This window comes from Molossus molossus, unplaced genomic scaffold (genome assembly GCF_014108415.1).
Source record: "Molossus molossus isolate mMolMol1 unplaced genomic scaffold, mMolMol1.p scaffold_m16_p_12, whole genome shotgun sequence".
NCBI classification, from domain to species: Eukaryota; Metazoa; Chordata; class Mammalia; order Chiroptera; family Molossidae; genus Molossus; species Molossus molossus.
The window spans coordinates 101,783,319-101,804,261 of record NW_023425347.1 but is presented as its reverse complement, the minus strand read 5'-3'; the positions used below and the strand labels follow the sequence as shown (position 1 = coordinate 101,804,261).

General features: G+C 62.5%; 1 protein-coding gene across 1 annotated transcript in view; it reads right to left on the bottom strand.

Moving 5' to 3' along the window:
• Positions 1-1,091: 1,091 nt before the first annotated feature.
• Positions 1,092-20,943, bottom strand: part of LOC118626842 — a 30,951-nt gene continuing 11,099 nt past the window's right edge. The window contains exons 4-9 of the mRNA XM_036256847.1: positions 14,876-15,048; positions 14,134-14,198; positions 12,825-12,980; positions 6,832-6,968; positions 3,554-3,699; positions 1,092-1,932 (exon numbers count right to left, since the gene is read on the bottom strand). Coding sequence (XP_036112740.1) covers positions 1,092-1,932; positions 3,554-3,699; positions 6,832-6,968; positions 12,825-12,980; positions 14,134-14,198; positions 14,876-15,048 — 1,518 coding nt within the window. The remainder of the gene's footprint in view (positions 1,933-3,553; positions 3,700-6,831; positions 6,969-12,824; positions 12,981-14,133; positions 14,199-14,875; positions 15,049-20,943) is intronic.

Below are 20,943 nucleotides of genomic sequence, written 5' to 3'. Positions count from 1 at the left end.
GCAGGGCACAGACAAGCCGCAGCCCAGAGCCTCCGCCGCACGCCTGTGGCTACCTGGGGACGCCACGGGGACAGCGCCAGCCACAGGCACGCGGCAGGGCACTTTTGAAGGCGCTCCAGAAAGCCCTCGGGACGTCTACGTTTCCCAGCTCTAGGAAGCTACGTCCACATAACTTTCAGAGGGAAGCGAGGCGTGACACTCTCGCTCCAACACAGAATCTTCGAACCACACAGCACTCGTGGTCCCAGGCGCTGAGCCCCCGGGTCCACACGTGGTAAGCACTCCAATCTTCGTCACGTGAGCTTGTTTGGTTCCAAGGACAGTGGCAAACTCATGAATGATAAACCTTCGCCTTCTAGAGATTTGGGAGAGGGTTACTTTGCTACATGACTCGCCAAGAAAGGACCGTTACGACTGCTGGCCGGCCCATGGGCATCTGCACTTATTCTGACAAAGCTGTGGCGGGCAGCTCAGAGTCTGGTGACAGCAGGTGTCTCCGTCCACATCCCTCTCTTAGGGAGACTGCTTTGTCCACTTCACTCCATCAGAAAACAACTGTGGGGCCCATGCTGGCACGGCTCCCCACGCGTCCACGTCCGTGGGGCCCACGCTGGCACGGCTCCCCGCGCGTCATGTCCGTGGGGCCCACGCTGGCACAGCTCCCCGCGCGTCCACGTCCGTGGGGCCCACGCTGGCACGGCTCCCCGCGCGTCCACGTCCGTGGGGCCCACACTGGCACGGCTCCCCACGCGTCCACGTCCGTGGGGCCCACGCTGGCACTGCTCCCCATGCATCCACGTCCGTGGGGCCCACGCTGGCACGGGTCCCCGCATCTCCACGTCTGTGGGGTCTACGCTGGCACAGCTCCCCACGCATCCACGTGGGCCATCTGGGTGGCTGCGGGGTCCCCACATACATTCCGGGAAGGACATGGTCTGGACGGGAAGAACGACCCAAGGACAGGTGCAGAGGCTGCCGCGCTCTGGCTAGGACAAACACGGCAGGACAGACTGAAAACAAGGGTGGGACCTCTCAGAACATTTTCTCTAGTTCATTTCTAACGACTGCCACAGTCTCCGGACCAGGAGGACTCACAGACTGCGGAGACTGGTCCACACTGGACACGCGATTAGCCCAGACATCTCTCCAGCCACGCGGCCCTGGGAGACAGGCTCTAGCTCCTGACCACTGTGGCTCTCGGGCTCAGCCACGCGGCCCTGGGAGACAGGCTCTAGCTCCCGACCGCTGTGGCTCTCGGGCTCAGCCACGCGGCCCTGGGAGACAGGCTCTAGCTCCTGACCACTGTGGCTCTCAGGCTCAGCCACCCAGCCCTGGGAGACAGGCTCTAGCTCCTGACCACTGTGGCTCCCCGGCTTAGGCACCCAGCCCTGGGAGACAGGCTCTCGCTCCCGACCGCTGTGGCTCTCGGGCTCAGCCACGCGGCCCTGGGAGACAGGCTCTAGCTCCCGACCACTGTGGCTCCCCGGCTCAGCCACGCGGCCCTGGGAGACAGGCTCTAGCTCCTGACCACTGTGGCTCTCGGGCTCAGCCACGCGGCCCTGGGAGACAGGCTCTAGCTCCCGACCGCTGTGGCTCTCGGGCTCAGCCACGCGGCCCTGGGAGACAGGCTCTAGCTCCCGACCGCTGTGGCTCCCCAGCTTAGGCACACAGCGAGGCCAGAACGGTACAGCGTGCAGCGTACAGCCCAGCGGTCTGCACACGAGGACACTGCACTCAGGAGTCAGCGTCCAGAGAAAAGCACATTTGTCTGGCTCGCCTGGTTCTGATGAGGAAAGTCCTGCAAACGCACCCAGGCCAAGCAGGTACGCCACACTGTGAGGCGTGTTCCAGGGGAGGGTGGTGGTGCAGAGGGCTTCACACCCCACGTTCCGGAGCTGAAGGGAGGGCGCCTCAGGGTCACCCTGAAACCACCTGGGCGGAATAGGGAAGGAGAAGGGCGGAGACAGACCCCCGACAGCCCCGAACTTTCGAGGTTGCTGACAGGAACACTGGGTTCTTCGGACTCTTCTCACCTTGACAATGGAAGTGTTCCCTAATAAAAACAAATAAAATGAAAAACACCAGCATGTGGCGCGTGCCAAGACGTTCACAGTAACTAGGCCGACTGGGACTGGACTTTCTTCAGGTCTGGGAACGTGGAAGCAGACGCAGGGATGCCCGGCGCCGACCGCCATGTCCAGCCCTCCGGGTGGCGGCTCCAGGCGGCAGTTCCCACCGTACAGAGGGCCTCAAACAGGAGGGCGGTGCCGTCAGAGCACGGCTGCTGAGTGGCCTGCCCCTGCCCAGCCCTGCGCCTGCGGGCCCACGGCGGCGGGAGGAACGTGCAGGCTGGCACATCGCTGCCTTCTCCCCAGCACCCCACCTGTGTGCGCCGCCCACACGCCAGAACGTCCCTTCCCGGATCGCAGGAAGAAAGGGTGCAGGTGATGGCAACACGGAGCCCAGTAGTCCGTGTTCAGAAGAACCTCCGTATCAAAGGGAACTGAGCTGCTATTCCAGCCATGGTCCCAGAGCGCCGGGGGCAGCCACTTGTGTCGCACCCACCCGTCATGGCAAAGTGTGTCCACAAAGTCACAAAATAATGGATGTCACCTAAGATATGGCAGTTTCATACCAGACTTTGTGATCTCAGGCAAACCAGTTAGCTCCAGAGGCTACGTCGTACTGATGTCACCGAGGAGTGGAGAGCCATCCGGGGATGCCCCCCCTGCGCCCACACGTCCCCCCAGGCTCCTGTCACAGGCCCAGATGCCCACCCACATGGCAGGCACAGTCGTGCACACCTGAAACTTCTGGTCCTAGAGAAAAGCAGACCGTCCACAGAACAACTGTGACCGTGTATCCAGCCGCCTGCCTCTAGGCCTGTCCACCTGAACAGGACCCCAAATCACACCGACTTGAGTGCGGACATCGAGGAGGTCAGCCGGCTGCTGCCAGAGCGGACGGGAAACCACCACAGCCCGCAGGCCCACGCCGGGTGGCCCCCTGCTCTGGCTGGCGGGCCCACCACCTGGAGGGCATCTTGTGGGCCTTCCTTCTATTTCTACTTGACTTGTTACATTGTTACTTGCTTTTCAAACAGAAAAGTAAATCTCCAGAACAGCAGGACTCGGGCTTTCCAGAGAGGCCCCAGGGAAGTCTGTCTGTGGTTCTTCTCCCAGCGGAAGCCCACAGGCCAGTCCTGCCCAGGCGCGTGTGAAGTCACCAGGACTTCATCCATCTCTTGCGCGGACTCAAGCCTGACTACACTTAATATCATATGAGAGATGCAGTAAATGGCCTCATTTTTCACAATAATCACCAGCATGGTAATTGCGCGTTAATGCGATCGTGATGCATGCCCACGGAGCACCTATTACCGCCCAGCAGCTGACGCCCTGTCGGCACGAAGCCGGGGATGATGGAGTTATCACCAGGAAGCGCTTTTCCAGAGCCCCGTCCACACGCATCACCCAGGCTGCTAACACACTCACACGGCTCTAACGGGAAATGCTAATGGGACTGTCAGGCCCACCTCCAGCTGGGACCTGACCCGACACGGGGGACCTTACGTGGCCGTCTGCTCCCGCGGGGCTGTTCAACACGTACTCCAGGTGAAAGACGATGGCGAACGCGGGGTGACGGACCATCTCGGGGAGGCGGAGGCGGCTTCTCAGAACCAGAGCCTGGTTTCCAGAGCTGGGCAAGAGCACACGGCAGGGGCGCGTCAAGCGGTGGCTCGGCTGCCCTGAGCCCACGGCCCCCACGTCGTCCGCAGCAAGCCCCTCGCGGGGCAATGCCACGGAGCTCCTCTGGGTTGGCTCCCAGAGTCATTCCCCAAACCAGGGCCTTTTTAAGGTGCCACAAGGAACAGTTTTCTAAATCGCCAGAGCTTATGTCCGGAGGTGGAATGACACGCCCAGGTCTCCAGGGCGCCTCCCCTCCAGGGCCCTTGGAGCTGCCTCTGGTTCTGGTCTGGGAGGCGGGGGCGGAGCAAAGCGCAGGACTTACAGCGCTCTGGGTCTCCACCGTGCGAGAGACTGGGCACAGGGCACGCCGGGAGGGAAGCACGCAGGGTCTCCAGAGACCGTAAGCGGCCACAATGCTAACTCCCAAATTGTCACAGAACAAAAACAGAATTTTTCCAACCTCAGAGCACCGAGGTCGGCTCCAAATGGGTAAAACTGAGCAAGAGGAAACGCAGGCACGAGGGAAGGACCCCAGGTGGGTGAGGGCACATGTGCAAAAACTTCATTTCCCCTGGAGGCTGGGACTCGGGAGGTCGGGACTCGGGAGGTCGGGACTCGGGAGCCCGGGCGAGCACCTGGCCTTGGAAGAGGAGCCGACCTTCCTGCTGAAGCTGGCGGAGCGCGTCAAGGCCACCTCCATCTCGGGCACCAGCACCATGACCTGCGGCCTCTGCACGAAGCCCAGACCGTTGTGCACGCCGACGCACAGGCGCCGCTCCGTGATCTCCAGGGCGCTGCTGTCCAGCGGGCGGTCGCCCTGGAACATGCACACGTCACACAGCATCAGGCAGGGCAGAAGGGAAGGGGGTTCTCGGGCTCATCCCCTGGAACATGCACACGTCACACAGCATCAGGCAGGGCAGAAGGGAAGGGGGCTCTCGGGCTCGTCCCCTGGAACATGCACACGTCACACAGCATCAGGCAGGGCAGAAGGGAAGGGGATTCTCGGGCTCATCCCCTGGAACATGCACACGTCACACAGCATCAGGCAGGGCAGAAGGGAAGGGGGTTCTCGGGCTCGTCCCCTGGAACATGCACACGTCACACAGCATCAGGCAGGGCAGAAGGGAAGGGGGCTCTCGGGCTCGTCCCCAGGGGAGGGCAAGCGGAGAGGAGAGACTGTGACAGAAGTTCCCAGAGCCCATGATGCTTAGTGACAAAGAGCCCAGCAAAGGACAGCTGGTCATCCAGTTGGAACTGGCTGGCCACAGGGCTTTATAGGTAGTTTGGGTTCTCCCAGAGTGGGATCTTGTCAGAGCAACACACCCTGGTGCACCCCATCAGGTGCCTGATCACCAAACTCTCGCCCTAAGCTTCCCAGGTTCAGCCACCATCTCACACGCACCAATCCGGCGGCCAGAGACCTGGGCACCTCTCACAGGACCTGGTGCCCGAGGTGCGGAGCCCGCCCCCGTGGAGGAGGCACCAAGGGCGGCGGGCAGGTCTCAGCCTCCGCCCTGCAGGACCCGCACACTGGAGACTGAGGGCACGGGCAGCGGAGGCAGCCTATTCGGCAGTAAGTCATAAACCAATAAAGACGGAATCTGCCCCAAAGTGATCGCTGGATATTAAAGTGTTTCATCTTAACAAAAAACGTACTGATGCGCTAACGAACGAGCCAGGACAGTCCTCCGGGCTATTGCTGTTTATTAAACGGGGTGATCATTGCAGAACGATCCCTGAACTTTCAAGGGTTCTCCACCGCCCCTCATCAGGCGGAACGGGTCTAAAGGCGGCCTGTTAGGCCTTGAGTGATGCAAACAGACCGGTGGAGATGAGGAGAATCTGCCGGTCAGGTGGGAACAAGTGCAGGGACGGTGAAGCGCATAAGGAAGCATGGAACCCAGCAGGGGCGCTCTGAAAGCCTCCCCGCCCTCCACGGGGCACCCGGAGCAGCAAGGAGACAGCGGGAGCTGCACCCAGAAACCCAACTGCCACAGAGGTCCCCTGTGGTGTTTCCATTGCAGATGGGACCATGTTCTCTGGAGTGCCTTTCAGAGGACGGCCATCTCGTTCACGTGCTTGCATGTGCGTGCGCGAGTGCACGTGTGTGTGTGTGCGCGTGAGTGCACATGTGCAGGCACGTGTCAGTGTGTGTGTGAATGTGTGCGGGCATGTGTTAGTGTGTGTGCGTGAGTGCACATGTGCGGGCACAGGTTAGTGTGTGCATGCAGGCACATGTTAGTGTGGGTGCATGTGTGTGGGTGCACGTGTGTGGGCACATGTTAGTGTGTGTGCATGTGCCTGCACGTGTGCCTGTGTGTGTGCCTGCACGTGTGCGCATGTGTGCATGTGCGTGTATGTGGTGAATTACTGCTGACTGCTCAGATGACAGGATGGGCACCACGGGACTGAGGCATGCACGCCCACAACAGGTATCAAAGGCCTGCTGCGTGCCCACACCTGACTCACACCAGGTGTGGTGCTGAACAAAGCATGTCCCTGTCCTCCTGGTGCAACTCCGCAAAAGGGACGAGACCCGCCAGGACACAGGTGAGGAGCCAGGCGCTCTCGCGGGAGGCCGGGAGGCAGGGAGGCCTGTGCTGAGCCTGAAGCCGGAGGACACCGCACAGATCTGGAGGAGAATGTCCGGGACAGGGGGCTGCGTGTTCAGAGGCCCTGGCTGGGCTCGTCCAGGGCGCCCCGCACAGGCTTGCGGGGAGGCTCACAGGCAGGCTGGACCCGGCAGTGGGGGGAGAGCACCTCAGCCGGACACCTGCTCTGATAGGGTGAAATGACCGGGATTCCCGTCATCTCCTTGGAAAGAGCCAAACGTCCTCAAAGGTCCTTCGTAAATGCAGATTCTCTGAAGAATTTCCCTACGCTCGTTTGGTGACTTAATTTACTTATTAAACCGGGACTGGTTTAAGACAGGTCAAAATTAATGTTAATTAACGTCTCAGGATAACAGCACCTTTGTCACCGTCGAAGCTAAAACAGGCTAGTGTCCCCCTTCAGCCACAAAGGGGGAAAGACAGGAGCAGATCGCGGTGGCTGCCGGCCCCCGCCGCCGGCTGCATCAGAGGCTCTGCTCGCCATGGGCACCTGCATGGGAGACCGAGCCCCGGACGGGAGACTGTACCTCCCGGAAGTGGTCGCTGACAAGGAGTTCCAGAAGCTCCTCCTCAAATTTCTCAAGGGAAGGGTACAGCGTGAAGAACACGTCATCCAAGTACCACGTGACCGACTTCTGCAGGCGAGGCTTTCGGAGGGCATCACCTGAAACGAGAGCGCAAGGTCATCCGTGGGAACACCACCCCCGGAGCGCCTGACGGCTCCCGCCACCCCGGCTCCAGGCCGCGGCGAGGGCCCTGCAGGCGGGAAAGAGAACACGGGCACCACTCAGACAGGACCCTGGGTCAGAACCCACCTCCGTTGACGCCCAAACGCTGAACTGGTCACACAAATGCAACTTCCGCTTGAGGCCACGTTCCACCCCGCACTCGTCCAGGAAGCACGTTACACTTGGCACCCAGAACACGGACAGCAGAGTGCAGAGGGGCGCCCGCTCCCTTCCCTGGGCCCCACCCCGTCGCTCCCTTCCTTTCCAGCAGGGACAGCCAGTGAGCCGGCCATTTCTCACTGTTCCATCGCCCGTGAACCGCATGGCGACATGCGGGCGTCCTCATGACCATGCTGAGGCAGCAGTACGGTCAGGGCTGGCACCACGGGAGGCCAGTCCCTGTCCCGAGTGGGCAGCCTCCCTGGGGCCGTGGCCCCATGAGCATAGGAGGGGCCGCCAGCTCCTGGCATCCAGCCCAGTGGCCGGCAGAGCAGGCATGGGGACCTCAGGTGCGGGGAGGACTATGTGCAGGGAGGCCGTGTCCGCAGCTCCGGGCGGTGACCAGCACAGGAGGGGCAGGCACAGCAGCTGCCACCTGAAGGCTCACCCCCCCCCCCGGGGACCTCCCATCACCACCACTGGGGGCCATCGTTCCGGCTCTGGTCCTCTCTCCCCCCGAGTTCTGACGACTGTTCAAATATTTAGGGACAAGGTCTTCGCTTTGAAAAGGAACGACGGACAGACTCAGTGATGGCAGAACGGCCGTGTGCAGAGCACCATGGTCCGCGAGGCTCCGTGTCAGCGCCAACAGGCAGCTCTGCCTTCGCCTTCCCGGTCTCGAGGGCCTCCAGCCCCCACATCCGCCTTCCGCCCAGCGGTGCCCGTGTCTGGGCCCACCCCGCAGAGCGAGCAAGGCGTCCTTCGGAACGTTCTTTAGAAGAGAGAAAAGCACGGAACCACCCAATGTTCCAAAATAGAGGAATTTGTCAGCTGTCCGTCCACAAAAGCGGGGACAGAAAGCACGTTGTCAAAGATCATCTAATGGTCGCAAAGTGGTCATGATGCGGTAGCAGAAAAGAAGATCACAAAACTGTCCGCTGATGCCAACTGTGTTTAAAACCACGTGTGCCTGCGCGTCTGCGGGTCTGCAGGTCTGCAGGCAGTAACCTCGGGTTACCTCGTTTCCTTCTTCGTGGCCCCCACGTCCTCCCACCACACGGGGGCGTGAGGTCCGACGCTCCTGGGACAGCTGGTGCATGCCTTCCTCACTGCTGAGAATCGGAACCGGTGAAAAGTGCAGGCCCAGCAGCCAGAAGGTGGGGACCGCCCCGGGTCTGCGAACAAACAGATAAACAAAGTGTGGTCCGTCCACACGGCGACTGTGCATTATCCGGCCTCAAAGAGGAAGGAACTCCTGTGGGACAAGGTGGCTGGACCTTGAGGACACACTGCTGCGTGAGACAGGTCGGATACAGAAGGACGAACATTGTATGATCCACTTTCGTGAGCCGTTTGCTTAAAGCAGTCAGATTCACAGACGAAGAGGGACGGAGGGTGCGGGGCTGGGGGGTGGGGAGTGAGTGTGTAATGGGACAGTCGCAGTTCACAGGACGAGGCCCCCCAAGGTCCTGAGTGATGACACCCTGCGGAGCCACGGTGGGGGCTCAGCGGTTCACGGCGAACCCCCACAGCAGGGGCTCCGGTGGGTGTCGGGGGAGGGGGTGGCAGTGTTGTCAGGTGACTGCGAGACCCTTCGCCTTCCGCCAGAGCCTATCAGTGCTGTGAGAAGGGGCCCAGACCCCCGCACGGCCCAGCACCCCGACTAGACTCCATGCTGGCCCGGGTCCAGGAAACGGGCTCTGGCCGGTGTGCTGCCACGGCCCCCGCCTCCGGCCGCGCCATGAGACCTCTGCACCGCTCCCGGCGGGCAGGGCCGAGCCTTCACCCACACAGCCTGCCTGGGCCCCCTTCCCCCCCCCACGCCCCCAGGCTGGCGCCTCGTGACGAGTGGCCCACGGGGGCGGGTCTGACAGGCACGCAGAGGTGCGACCCTGAGAGCAGCAGGTCCCGGCCAGAGGCAGGCTCACTCCACCGCCACAGGGGCCTCGGCCAGCCCGCGGAGTGACCGGGCAGCGCACGGAGCTCTCTGTCCCAGGCGGAGAATGTTTGAGAGGGGGCAGGGCTTCCCAGCTGCAAGGAAAGGAACCGTGGACGTGGTGGCATCTGCCAAACTGGACGACTCGGAGCTCCCCTGAAGCTGCTCAGGGAGAGGCCGGCGGCCTCCCAGGAGAGACGAGGAGCTGCTGGGGGGACCGGAAGTGCCCTCTGTCGTTTCCAGTCTCCCCAGGTCGGAATCACTCGATCCGCACACTCAGGAGCGCAAGCCCAACCGGGGAGACGCAGGTAAGGCCCGTGGCCGTGCGGACATCAGGTCCTGGTGTGACGCTGGGCCGTGAGGACGTCGGGTCCTGGTGTGACGCTGGGCCGTGCGGACGTCGGGTCCTGGTGTGACGCTGGGCCGTGCGGATGTCGGGTCCTGGTGTGACGCTGGGCCATGTGGACGTCGGGTCCTGGTGTGACGCTGGGCCGTGCAGATGTCGGGTCCTGGTGTGACGCTGGGCCGTGCGGGTGTTGGGTCTGGCTGTGACGCTGGGTTGTGTGGGTGTCGGGTCTGGCTGTGAGGCTGGGTCGTGCAGGCGTCAGGTCCTGGTGTGACGCTGGGCCATGTGGGCATCCGGTCCTGGTGTGAGGCTGGGCCGTGTGGCCATCGGGTCCTGTTGTGACGCTGCTGTGACGCTGGGCTGCCATCTGGGGTCACTGGGCAAGGGCACCCGGCCCTCTCTACATGACTCACTGAAACTGCAGTGAGCCACAGTAACCTCCATCACAACCCCAGTGAAGAAGAGCGCCCTCCTACGTGGTGGCTCTCACAATGAACAGATACCCAGCTCCCGGAAGGGCACTCAGATGAAACCAAACCCTCTGCACGTTCGACAGATGATTCACCAGGGAGCCTTCCAGTCCCAGCCCTGGCCCTTCCGGGGCTACAAACACGATCCAGCAAAGAAACCTTTTGCAAGAGAAGTCACCAAAGCCCAGAGATCGGGGAAGCATGTAACAGAGATGATGGCCCTGTCAGAAAGCAGCCGGCGCCTCTCGGCTGCGAGGAGCACTCCGCGTGGCGTCTGCACCCATTGGGCAGCTGGGCTCCCCCAGCCCTCGCCTGCCAGAGCGTGCCAGGCTCCGTGGCGGAGTCCCTGGCCGTTCGGGTCTGCAGTGCTCCGGGCACCGCTGGCATCCGGGACGCGCCCCTGTGAGCGGTGGCTCCACACCAGTGGGCAGCTGGGCTCAGATCTCTGCTGAAACCCTAGCCTTGAGGGTACGGCGCTGGAATGGCGCTTCCTTAAATCCCACCTCCCCTGGGTCTCGTGGCCCCTGGCCTCCGCAGTCTGAGGGCCATCGGGCAGCTGGGCTCCTCCGTCCAGCGATGACCCGGAGGCGGGCCCAGGCTGTACCGAGCTCCGCTCACACCCGCTGTGTTGCCTACAGCGCAGGCCCAGGAGCCTCTGCTGAGGCCCAGACCAGGGCGAAGGCTGGGTGGGCGGACGCAGAACAGTGGGCGCCAGGCTCTTCCCTCTTCACAGCAGGGCCTCCCTGCCCGACGGGGCCAGGCGGCAACGGGCCACAGCCGAGGTCGGAGCGCAGGCGACGCGTCCCGGCCACTCGGTCCCAGCAGATGACCACCAGGCCCTCCTGGTCTCCCCGAGCTCCAGCCCCTCCTCTCTCGGGAGAACACAGGTAGACTGTGAGGCTTCCGGCATGGGCTCAGGGTGGGGGGAGAGGGCGTTTCAGCCCAGGCCCACCCGGTCTCCCCGAGCTCCAGCCCCTCCTCTCTCGGGAGAACACAGGTAGACTGTGAGGCTTCCGGCATGGGCTCGGGGTGGGGGGAGAGGGCGTTTCAGCCCAGGCCCTCCTGGTCTCTCCGAGCTCCAGCCCCTCCTCTCTCGGGAGAACACAGGTAGACTGTGAGGCTTCCGGCATGGGCTCGGGGTGGGGGGAGAGGGCGTTTCAGCCCAGGCCCTCCTGGTCTCCCCAAGCTCCGTTTCAGCCCAGGCCCTCCTGGTCTCCCCGAGCTCCAGCCCCTCCTCTCTCGGGAGAACACAGGTAGACTGTGAGGCTTCCGGCATGGGCTCGGGGTGGGGGGAGAGGGCGTTTCAGCCCAGGCCCACCCCGGTCTCCCCGAGCTCCAGCCCCTCCTCTCTCGGGAGAACACAGGTAGACTGTGAGGCTTCCAGCATGGGCTCGGGGTGGGGGGAGAGGGCGTTTCAGCTCAGTGACCCAGGTGAGTCCAAACCTGAGACCCCTTCTGAGACGCGCCCCTGCTCACAGTTGACTCATCACCTCTCACGTCCATCGTCTTTTCTCTGGGACACTGAACAAACAGCGACCTCACAGGTCACGGACCCGTCCAGAAATGCATGAACGACATCTGCATCGGGCATGGACCAGAACGCCTGGGCCTGCACAGGGACAGCCTAACAACCACTCCCCGCACTGGGGCAGAGCCATGGCCCTTTCTCAGGGTCTGAGCCACACACTCAGCACGTCACCGCCCTCCACCGGGCTGCGGAGCCCCAGGTCGAGCCTGCTCTTCCTGGACCAGGCCGGAGTCGGCCCAGCTGAGCAGAGTTCCAGCAGAGCCCGGCGGGGGAGCTGCTGTGGTCCCTGCTCCTGGCGCCTCCAGACAGCCAGACCAAGAGCTTCCGAAAGTGCCAGGTGGTGAGGCCCCACCAGGTCCACCGCCATGACCCACGCCACCACTGGGAACCAACACAAGGCAGAGTGCTGGGCCTGTCACACGGCGCTCAGTTTCCAACGTAACAAGCCTCTGCACACCCACGTCCAGGGCAGTTTATCACCACAGGCAAAGGCCGGAAACCCAGGGTCCGTCGGCAGGCGAGTGGACACACTCGTGGTCATCCACACGGGGGTGTCCCCCAGCTTTGGAAAGGAAGGTAGCTCAGACAGGAGGGTGGGCCCTGTGAATGCCACGGGGGTGTCCCCCAGCTTTGGAAAGGAAGGTAGCTCAGACAGGAGGATGGGCCCTGTGAATGCCACGGGGGTGTCCCCCAGCTTTGGAAAGGAAGGTAGCTCAGACAGGAGGATGGGCCCTGTGAATGCCACGGGGGTGTCCCCCAGCTTTGGAAAGGAAGGTAGCTCAGACAGGAGGATGGGCCCTGTGAATGCCACGCCAAGTGAGACAAGACAGCGAGAAAGTCCAAACACTGCACAACCCAGTCACAGGGAGCCCGGGAAGAGTCTCCTTCACAGCCGGAGAGGGTGCAGGGTGCGGGCCTGGGGTGGGGGCGCGGAGTGAGCGGTTGACGGGGACAGTTGCAGTTCGGGAAGACGCACGCGCTAGCCGCACACCGAAGTGGCTGAGACGAGAACGTTCTGCCACGTGTCTGCCACGTGTCTGCCACAACGGAAAAGTTACCCTGAGGAGGCCACTGCGTGGAGGCCAGTGAGGCGGCACCAGCAGCGGTGGACGCGCTGGCCAGGCACAGACGCGAACCACTTTCCTTACCAAGGCGTCTCCCGAGGGAGGGAGGCGGAGGCGACTGGGCGACCTGAGACGGCTGAGGGACGGCAGACCGCGGTGGCACCGCCCCACCCTCCCCCCTCCTGCCCCGCGGGCGGTGTGCTGGGAGGTGCTGCACGCCCTGCCGGGACTCCCCTAGAGCCCAGTGCCCAGGAGGCCGCAGCCGGCGAGAGGACAGAGCAGCCCTTACCCGAGTTCCCGGGAGCCGGAAGGAGGCCGGGCACGGGCTGCAGGCCGGACACCAGCAGGTTCTCGGGCAGGAGGTGGAAGGCGGGCTCCAGGGCCGGGTGCAGCCTCAGCGTGTACTGCAGGCTGCAGCTCTCAATGACCGTCAGGAGCTTGTTTTCTGGGGAGGGAAACAGGGCTGTGAGAGCTGACCCGGGGCACTTTCCATCCAGTCAGCCGCCGAACCCCGATTCTTAGACATAGACGCCACAAACAGGAAACGTACTTTTAGGGAGACGGAAATTACTGTCAGTTCAGCCAAAAAGTAAAAAAGAAAAAACGGATCCCTAGTAACTCTGGGGAAACTGGCACGAAAGAGATGCTGGTTTCCGATGATGCTGTTACATTGTAACAAAGTAACAATCTCTGGCTCACACCTTCCCCAGAGCAGGAAGCAGGCACCACTCAGGGCCGCGACCCAGAACCGTGGACGGGAGGCTCATGTGGCGCGCACGCCATTTATAGGGTCCCAATTCTAAGGATGCTCCAGGAGAGAAAACACTGGCAAATTTATGATTACAGTCAACAGAGGGATCACCTCAGAGCCAATGTTTAGCGATAAAATTGTTTCTGAGTGATTGTCTCAAACTCCGCGGGGAGCCGAGGGTATGGGTGGTCTCTTTCACACCGGCTCCATGGCAAACGCAGTTTCCGTCACCGAGCCCAGGCAACCTCTCGGAGACAGGAAGGCACCCTCCCAAACAGGGCCACCTGTGACCACATGGCCCGTCCACCACAGTCGACACAGGTCTCTGCCCAGCCCACCCCCTGCCCCCACTGGCTGCCCCTCCTCCCACCCTCCACCTGGCCACAGCCACGTGTCCCTCGCAGCTGGCACTGGCCGCTGGGCCTCACACAGGACGAGAGCCCAGCATTTCCACAATGTGGCGGATGTCCCTACAGAGGGCTCCTCAGCCAGGCCATCTGAGGCCTTGCTGGAGATCACCAATGGGCTTCCCAGCGAGTGGCTTCCTGTGACAGTGGTGGCCAGTGATGGACAGCAGCTACTCCATCTGGGGGCAAAGCTGTTACCCTAGAGGCAAGGAGGCCACCAGCCCTCCCAATGGGTGGCCCCCACGTGGCCGCCTGTCCCGTGGTCACCCTCACAAAGCAATGCCCCCTACCAGGCCAGTCTTCAAAGTATGTAAAACACCCAGGCCCATGACACATCTCTCCCAAGTCCACCCCATCGGGGAGCTGAGGTGACAATGGCCTGCACTGAGGACGCTCACAGGACAGGCCCAAGGTGGACAGTGCTGGGGGAGGCCGCTTACGTTCGAGGGGGTCCTGCATCAGTGGGTGCAGCAGGGCTCTGGGGGTGCCGTGATACAGTCTCAGCCTGCAAAACAAGAGCCACGTCAGCGAGTGCCGCCTGCGCTAGTTCGGAAGCGCCAGCTACTCTTCCCGAAGCAGAGTGTGGGGGGCCCACCCGCCATCACTCGGCCGGACGCCCCAGCGCCCCTCGCCCACGCGCTCTGCAGGAGCACCCTGGGAGCACCAGTTCCCCACGGGCTTTGCTCCGACCCCACTCCCAGCACCGAGCGCTGTCCCAGTGCAGCCCGAGAACCTGGGCCCCAGGGAGCAACGGCTAGCACTGGGACAGCGCTCGGTGCTGGGAGAGGGGTCGGAGCAAAGCCCGTGGGGAACTGGTGCTCCCAGGGTGCTCCTGCAGAGCGCGTGGCTGGCGGCCGGGACGCTTCTGCACCCAGGGACATTCGGCAATGCCTGCAGACATTGCCGTGGGGGAGGTGCTATTGGCACCTAGTGGCCGGTGGGGACCAGGGATGCTGCTGGTCATCCTACACTCACAGGACGGCCCCCGCAAAGCCTTTCCGCCCACAGTGTCAGGGGCCACGCCGAGAGAGAGCCGGGTCTGGAGTGGCAGACTGGCTTCCACTGGGCTGACACGGTCACGAGGCCGACACTGGGCAAGCCTTCCACGGGGCCACGCGAGCAGGTTTCGGCAGCGCAGAGAACGCCGGAAAAGCACAAGGGCGGAGGGCGCGAGGCAGGTACCGCTTGTCCTGGGAGGCAGAGCAGGGAGACTCCGGCTTGTTGCTGAAGAGCCGAAGAATTCCGAACCCACACGACAGAGCCTGGAGGGCGCCGTCCCGTCTCCTGCCGCCGGCGACCACCTCCACCACCGCCACGATGTGAGGGTGGCTCAGCGACGTGTGGAAATACAGGGGCTGTGAATCAGAAGTCGGAAGCTCGATGAGGCACTGGGTGGACGCCACCACCTGCAGGCAGGGCACAGAGGACGCCGCTGTGCTCCCGCCACCCCGGGCCATCGCCACGCAGACGCCGCACGTGCGGCCATGTGGAGCACCCCTCCGAGGCGCCCGAGAACACGACAGGCCCAGCCGAGTGACCTCCTGGGAGCCACAGCTGCTCCCCAGCGCGCCCAGCAGCCGGGACAGCGGCCACTGTGCCTTTGCTCTGGGAACTTTCCATCCAGCAAAAAAGATGCCAACGGACGCCAGGTCCTGCGGAGGAGAAAGAGGCGGGGCCACGCACTCACCCCGCCCAGGCAGCACCCAGTGACACTAGATGAAGCCGGACCGAGTCCGGGCAAACGCCCCCTGAGGGGGCCTCTGGGGGCCCGGGTCATGTGGAACTGGGATGCAGCTGCCTTGACCTAACCTTGTTTAACTAAGCAGGATCCTTAGACGTCTGCGGTGCTGTGTGATTATTCCCAGTTCAGAGCCAACTAGCATCTCTTTGTGACTAATATCGCGTTGAGGTCATTCTCCTGAAAGATGGGGAACCGAGCTGAGCAGACACATCGAACTGCTCTTAGAAGGTTTTCCAGCCCTTCGCGATGTTGCCCAGTGGTTAGACCATCGGCCCTCGGACCAAAGGGTCATGGGTTCAATTCCCAGTCGAGAGCACGTTCCTGGGTTGCAGGTTCAATCCCGAACCCCGGCCAGGGATGTGAGGGAGAAAAGAATATTATCAGGGGAGGATTAACCACAAAAATTAAAAATTTTTTAAAAAGCCGGGCCAGCCCTGGATGGTTTTACTCAGTGGTTAGAGCGCCGGCCCACGGACCAGAGAGACCCGAGTTCAGTTCCCGCTAAGGGCATGTATCTCAGTTGCAGTTTGTCCCCGGCCTCGGTTGGGGTCGTGTGGGTGGCAACCAGTCGATGTGTCTCTCTCACATCAATGTTTCTCTCTCTTCCTCCCTTTTCCCTCCCGCTCTGTCTGAAAATAAATTCAAAAATGTCCTGGGGTGAGGATTTAAAAAGTAGCCTGGCCAGTGTGGCTCAGTGGATTGAGCGTCATCCCATGGACTGAGAGGTCCCAGTTCGATTCCCGGTCACGGCACATGCCCGGGTTGCAGGCTCGGTCCCCAGTAGGGGCCGTGCAGGAGGCAGTCGATCAAGATTTCTCTCTCCCATCGATGTTTCTCTCTCCTTCTCTCCCTCTCTCTCTGAAAAATCAATAGAAACATTTGTAAACGGTTTTCCACGTGTCACCTCTCCACCCCTCCCAGCCCTGCCTCTCAGGGCAGAGAGAGCGAATGCACCGCAGCCAACCGCCGTCTCTCCACCTTCGGGGAACAAGAGCACCTTCGCGCTGCTGCTGTTTCTTCTGCTTCAGGAAACCCAATGCAGTTGCTTTTATTTAAAACTAACCAACATCACAGACGCAGAAGACAGGAACGGGGGTTTGTGAGTCAACAGGGACAAGCATCACAGGTGCTCCGCCGCGGCTCGGACTCAGAGTGTCCCCGGAACCCAGCGCCCGTGCTGGGGTCACGGCGGGGCACAGAGACCACCCCCGCCAAGGCAGAGAGAGGTGAGGGAGGCCAGGCGGGGCTCTGCAGGGGATTTAAACCTGGAATAATCCCCGTTAAGGAGTCATTACCATGGTGTCACCCAGGAAACATTTACTGTAATCACAGACTGTCAGCCAGGATAACAGAGAGACACATTAAAACATCAGCCACGAGATATAAATCGTTATTCTATTATCTTTTATTGCAAAATGATGAAATAATGACCACTTACAGCTGACAGGTGGCTGGACCAAGGGAGAATTATGTTTCTGTTCGCAGGACTCAGGAACCGGCTTGAGCCCCGCCGTGCAGTGGAGATGGTCATTACCCCACCTTCTGTGTTTGTTCCAGTGCACACGGCGTTTATAGTCACCACCACCCACTTTTCCTTTCTGCAGCGAAACAGACATTTTCAACTCTGATGCGAAGCCACAGTAATCCCCCAGCTGGAGGTCACCTTGAAGGTGCTCTGCCACCGCTGCTGGACCAGCCTCTCTGCACGTCCCCAGTGCAGATTTACGGCCCTTGCCTGTCCCTTCTGCTCACCACCGAAAACAATTATTCTGAGACAAAACAAGCGGAGCGGAGCCCATCGGCATTCCTCTCCGGGGTCTCCGCCCCAAGTGGGGGGCCGGCCCCTGGAAGCGCAGCGTGGAAAGAAAACACGGGGTCCCCAGCTGTTGCCACACTACCCTGACCGGTCAGGGCAGATGCTCTTTCCAAACATCATTTACTGACCCTCCGGGCGGGGACCACCACCGTGCGAGAGAATCCCTAAGGGCCCTGGAAAACACGGCCCAGCCCTCGGAGGCCCCAGCTCGCAGGGAAGGGTCATTACAAAATGCAAACCCTGCTCAGGACCGACCGCTCGAGGCTCGGGGAGGTGGAAGCCGGCTGGGGTGGAAACACAGGGCCCCCACAGCTGCCCTCCTCATGGCCGGCCGGAGCGCCCTCAGGGGGCTCCCCTGGCACCCAGGCCCCAGGCCCACCTTACAGCGCACCAGGGGCTCAGCCAGAACCACCCCCAGCTCAGCTCAGCTGCACACGAGCCCTGCAGCCGGGACAGCTCATCAACACCACGCGGTCCGTACGCCTTGAGAGGCAAACCCCACCCATCACCTGAGACGACACGGTGAGAAGTTTCCGTCAAGCCCGTCCAGTCACCTGCAGGGAAGGCCCTTGAAGAAGAGCGGGGCCCCACCCGCCCACATCACCTCTCACTCACCCACACGGGACAAGTTTCCGCCCTGGCGGGATAGACAGATTAATAAATCATTGAAACCCTCCTGTCTTGCTACTTCATCTTCAAAGACACCGACACCATTTTGCCTCGGGGCCAAGTTTCCATCTCTCACCCACTTGGTGCCCCTGAAACCGGGACCCTGAGCAGGCGCCGGTGGGAGAGGCTGCAGCCCCGCGTCCACACGGCAGTGCCACCAGAGACCCCGGTGACACCGGCCGTCAGTCCCGAGAAGGAAAAAGGCCGGCGAAGAGGCCAGGGAAGGGCAGAGCAGACTCCAAGCTGGGACCTTCCGAAGAGGCTTCTCCATCGGCCTGGACGGAGTGTCTTCAGGAAGACGCGTAAGTCACAAGTACTTCCTGCCACGTCCACCTGCCGGCTCGGCCTCCCACAAGGCTCGGACGCTCCCTGGACTCGACCCATCCCGAGCTGAGCTCCGGGCACAGGACACTGCTCAGCAAGCTCTCCCCTGGGAACCACACAGCCCCCGACTCGGACGCCAGCAGCAGCCACGCCCCGGTGGGCTCCCCCTACCCGCACCACACGGCAGGGCCATGGAGACAGCCCCCCGGGGAACCGCCAGGCCCTCCAGGTCAGCCATCCCGGGGCGAGGTAACCTGGTCAGCCATCCCGGGGCGAGGTAACCTGGTTGGAGAGACGGTGTGCGGCCAGCCTGGGTAAATGGCCCCAGGCCGCCTCGCCACCGCGCGTGTCCAGCTCCTGCAAACCTCACAACGAACCCTGCGGACACGGCCGACGCAGCCCCGCTCCGGCCAGAGAACCTGCCGGCTGACTGGAGAGCTAGGCGGTCACAGCTGAACAAGCCTGCCCGGTGCACCGCGAGGAACACGCCACGAAGCCGAAGCGCCAGCGCGCACGCTCCCCGAATGCCCGGCACTGGACACGCCGTGGAGACGCACCGCTTCTCCTCTGGGACCACCCATCAGCCCCGCCCACCAGCCCGGAGACCCAGCCGGACAGGAAGCGCCGTCCTCAGAGGCCCCGTCACACTGTCGCTCTTCCTGCCTTCCTGGGACTGCACGTGGGGTGACAGCAGCGGGGCCCCGCGGGGAGAGGCCAGGGGCTCCCTGTCGCTGGGAAGCCTCCCTGGAGTTCCATGGGGTTACCCGGACTCTCCCTTCAGCCTGCTTTTAAAGGGGACATGACAGCACCCTCACTGACGGGGAAGAACATCGGGGTCGTGTCCCACGGCGGGGCCGTGGGCAGCGGGAGCAACCCCTCCCCGGTCTCGAGGGGAGCAGCTGGCTTACCTGCTGTCCCAGCAGCACCTGGGCTGAGGAGGGCTTGAGGAGGGAGGTCCACCCATCTGTGGAGAACCCCCGGGATTCCTGCCCATCTGGGAAAGGACACACAGAGGCTGCACGGCACGTGGGCTCCAGATCATCTTCAAGAGACACTCTGGAGAGGCTGGGAGGATGCGTGGCCTCGCAGGGGTGAAGGGCGGGCCTCTCCACCAGGGGCGACATGGAAGGAGAGCCCATGTCAGCCCTGAGCCCAGAGGGGCCTGGGGCTGGCCCCGCCCGCAAAGCCGGTGCCAGGAGCTCAGGCTCACAGAGAAGCTCCCGCTCGGAGTCAAGGCGAAGTGACGAGACAGCAGCGTCTTCCAGGGCTCGGTAAAAACGGAGCGCGAGCGTGATTGATGAACCCACACTCGCTGGACAGCCACGCCAAACCCCAGCCCGGTCCCTTGCTGCTGACGGGTAAAGCAGAACGCACGGGCAGTTGGGAAACCAGGATGAGCTCCCCACGGAACTTCTGAATCCCTTCTGAAAGGGCAGAGCGACCCCCAGCACGGCCACGCAGCCATGTGAGCGGCCCCCGCCCACCTGTGCAGGCATCACACACACGCGCACACACACACGGCCAAAGGGGGCCTCTCCGGAGCTAAGGGAACGTGAACAAGCCTGTCTTCTGTCCTCTGGCTGTCAAGGCCGTGAGGGGAGTGCGGGCCAGGAGGACGCATTCCCGGGGCATCAGCGGCCTCTGCTGCTCGCCGAGGGCATAGCAGCTGGAGAGCCGCTTCCCGGGGACCATTCTGCGGCTTGGCTGGGCACAGCCTCCAAACAGAAATGCTCGCTCAGCTGTGTTCTCCTTGGCAACTCCAAGGCTGGGGTGCAGAGGTCCCCAGCTTTCAGGACTGCGGTTCTCACTAATCCACTGTGCCCCATGCCCAGCTCAGAGGAACACGAAGAATGAACACGGCGCAGGCGGAGCTGGGGCGGACTCGGCTGGCAGCCTCGGAACCCAGGGCCGAATCTCCGTTTTCCTAACCGGGACCTGAGCAGCGAGCTGGGTGCGTGACACCTGAAGCGACACGCCACCTGACGACAACGGAAGCCCCACGGGGCTCCGAAGCTGAGTCCTGGGCAGTGCAGAAGGAGGCACAGCCCTCTGAGGCCATTTCTGATGGTGCCCCTCCGTTCTGCAGGGTAGATGCCTGTGGGGCCGTGAGTGCCCCTGCCCGAGGACAGCCCCAGCCACCCTAAAGGGGGCACACAGAGAAGGGGACTCATCTCAGGTCCTCAGTGACCGCAGTGCACCCCCGGGCTGGTTTCAGAGCATGGTCCCATCCGGTGACATGCTCCCCCATGGACACAGGGTTAGAAGGCCATAGGACAATCACTGCGGCCAAAGCGCGGGCTGTGGGCCAGCTCAGCAGGTCCACCTGGACGCACACACACACGGCCTCATGACCAGCCTGATTCTCTCAAGGAGGAAACGCAACACCGACCTCCGGACGAGGGTGCTGGGGACAGCATGGCGTAACCGTGCCGTGAGCCAGTGCCTGGCCTGAGGGACCCCCAGCAGGGAGGGCTCCGTCACCACCTCCATGAGTCACTGGCCCTGACAACACTGAGCTTCCTTGGGCCTCACTGTACACGAGAAGGAGAAGCAAACAGCCAGCCCTCAAAGGCCCTAGGAGGCCCCCAAAGGCGGCGAGACAGCCCGGCCAGGCGGCCGGCAACATCAGGGCCACAGCCGCTGCTGACGAGGCTTGTCCTGTCTCAGGCGTGAGTGGGCGAGGTGTTCCCATGCTGAGAG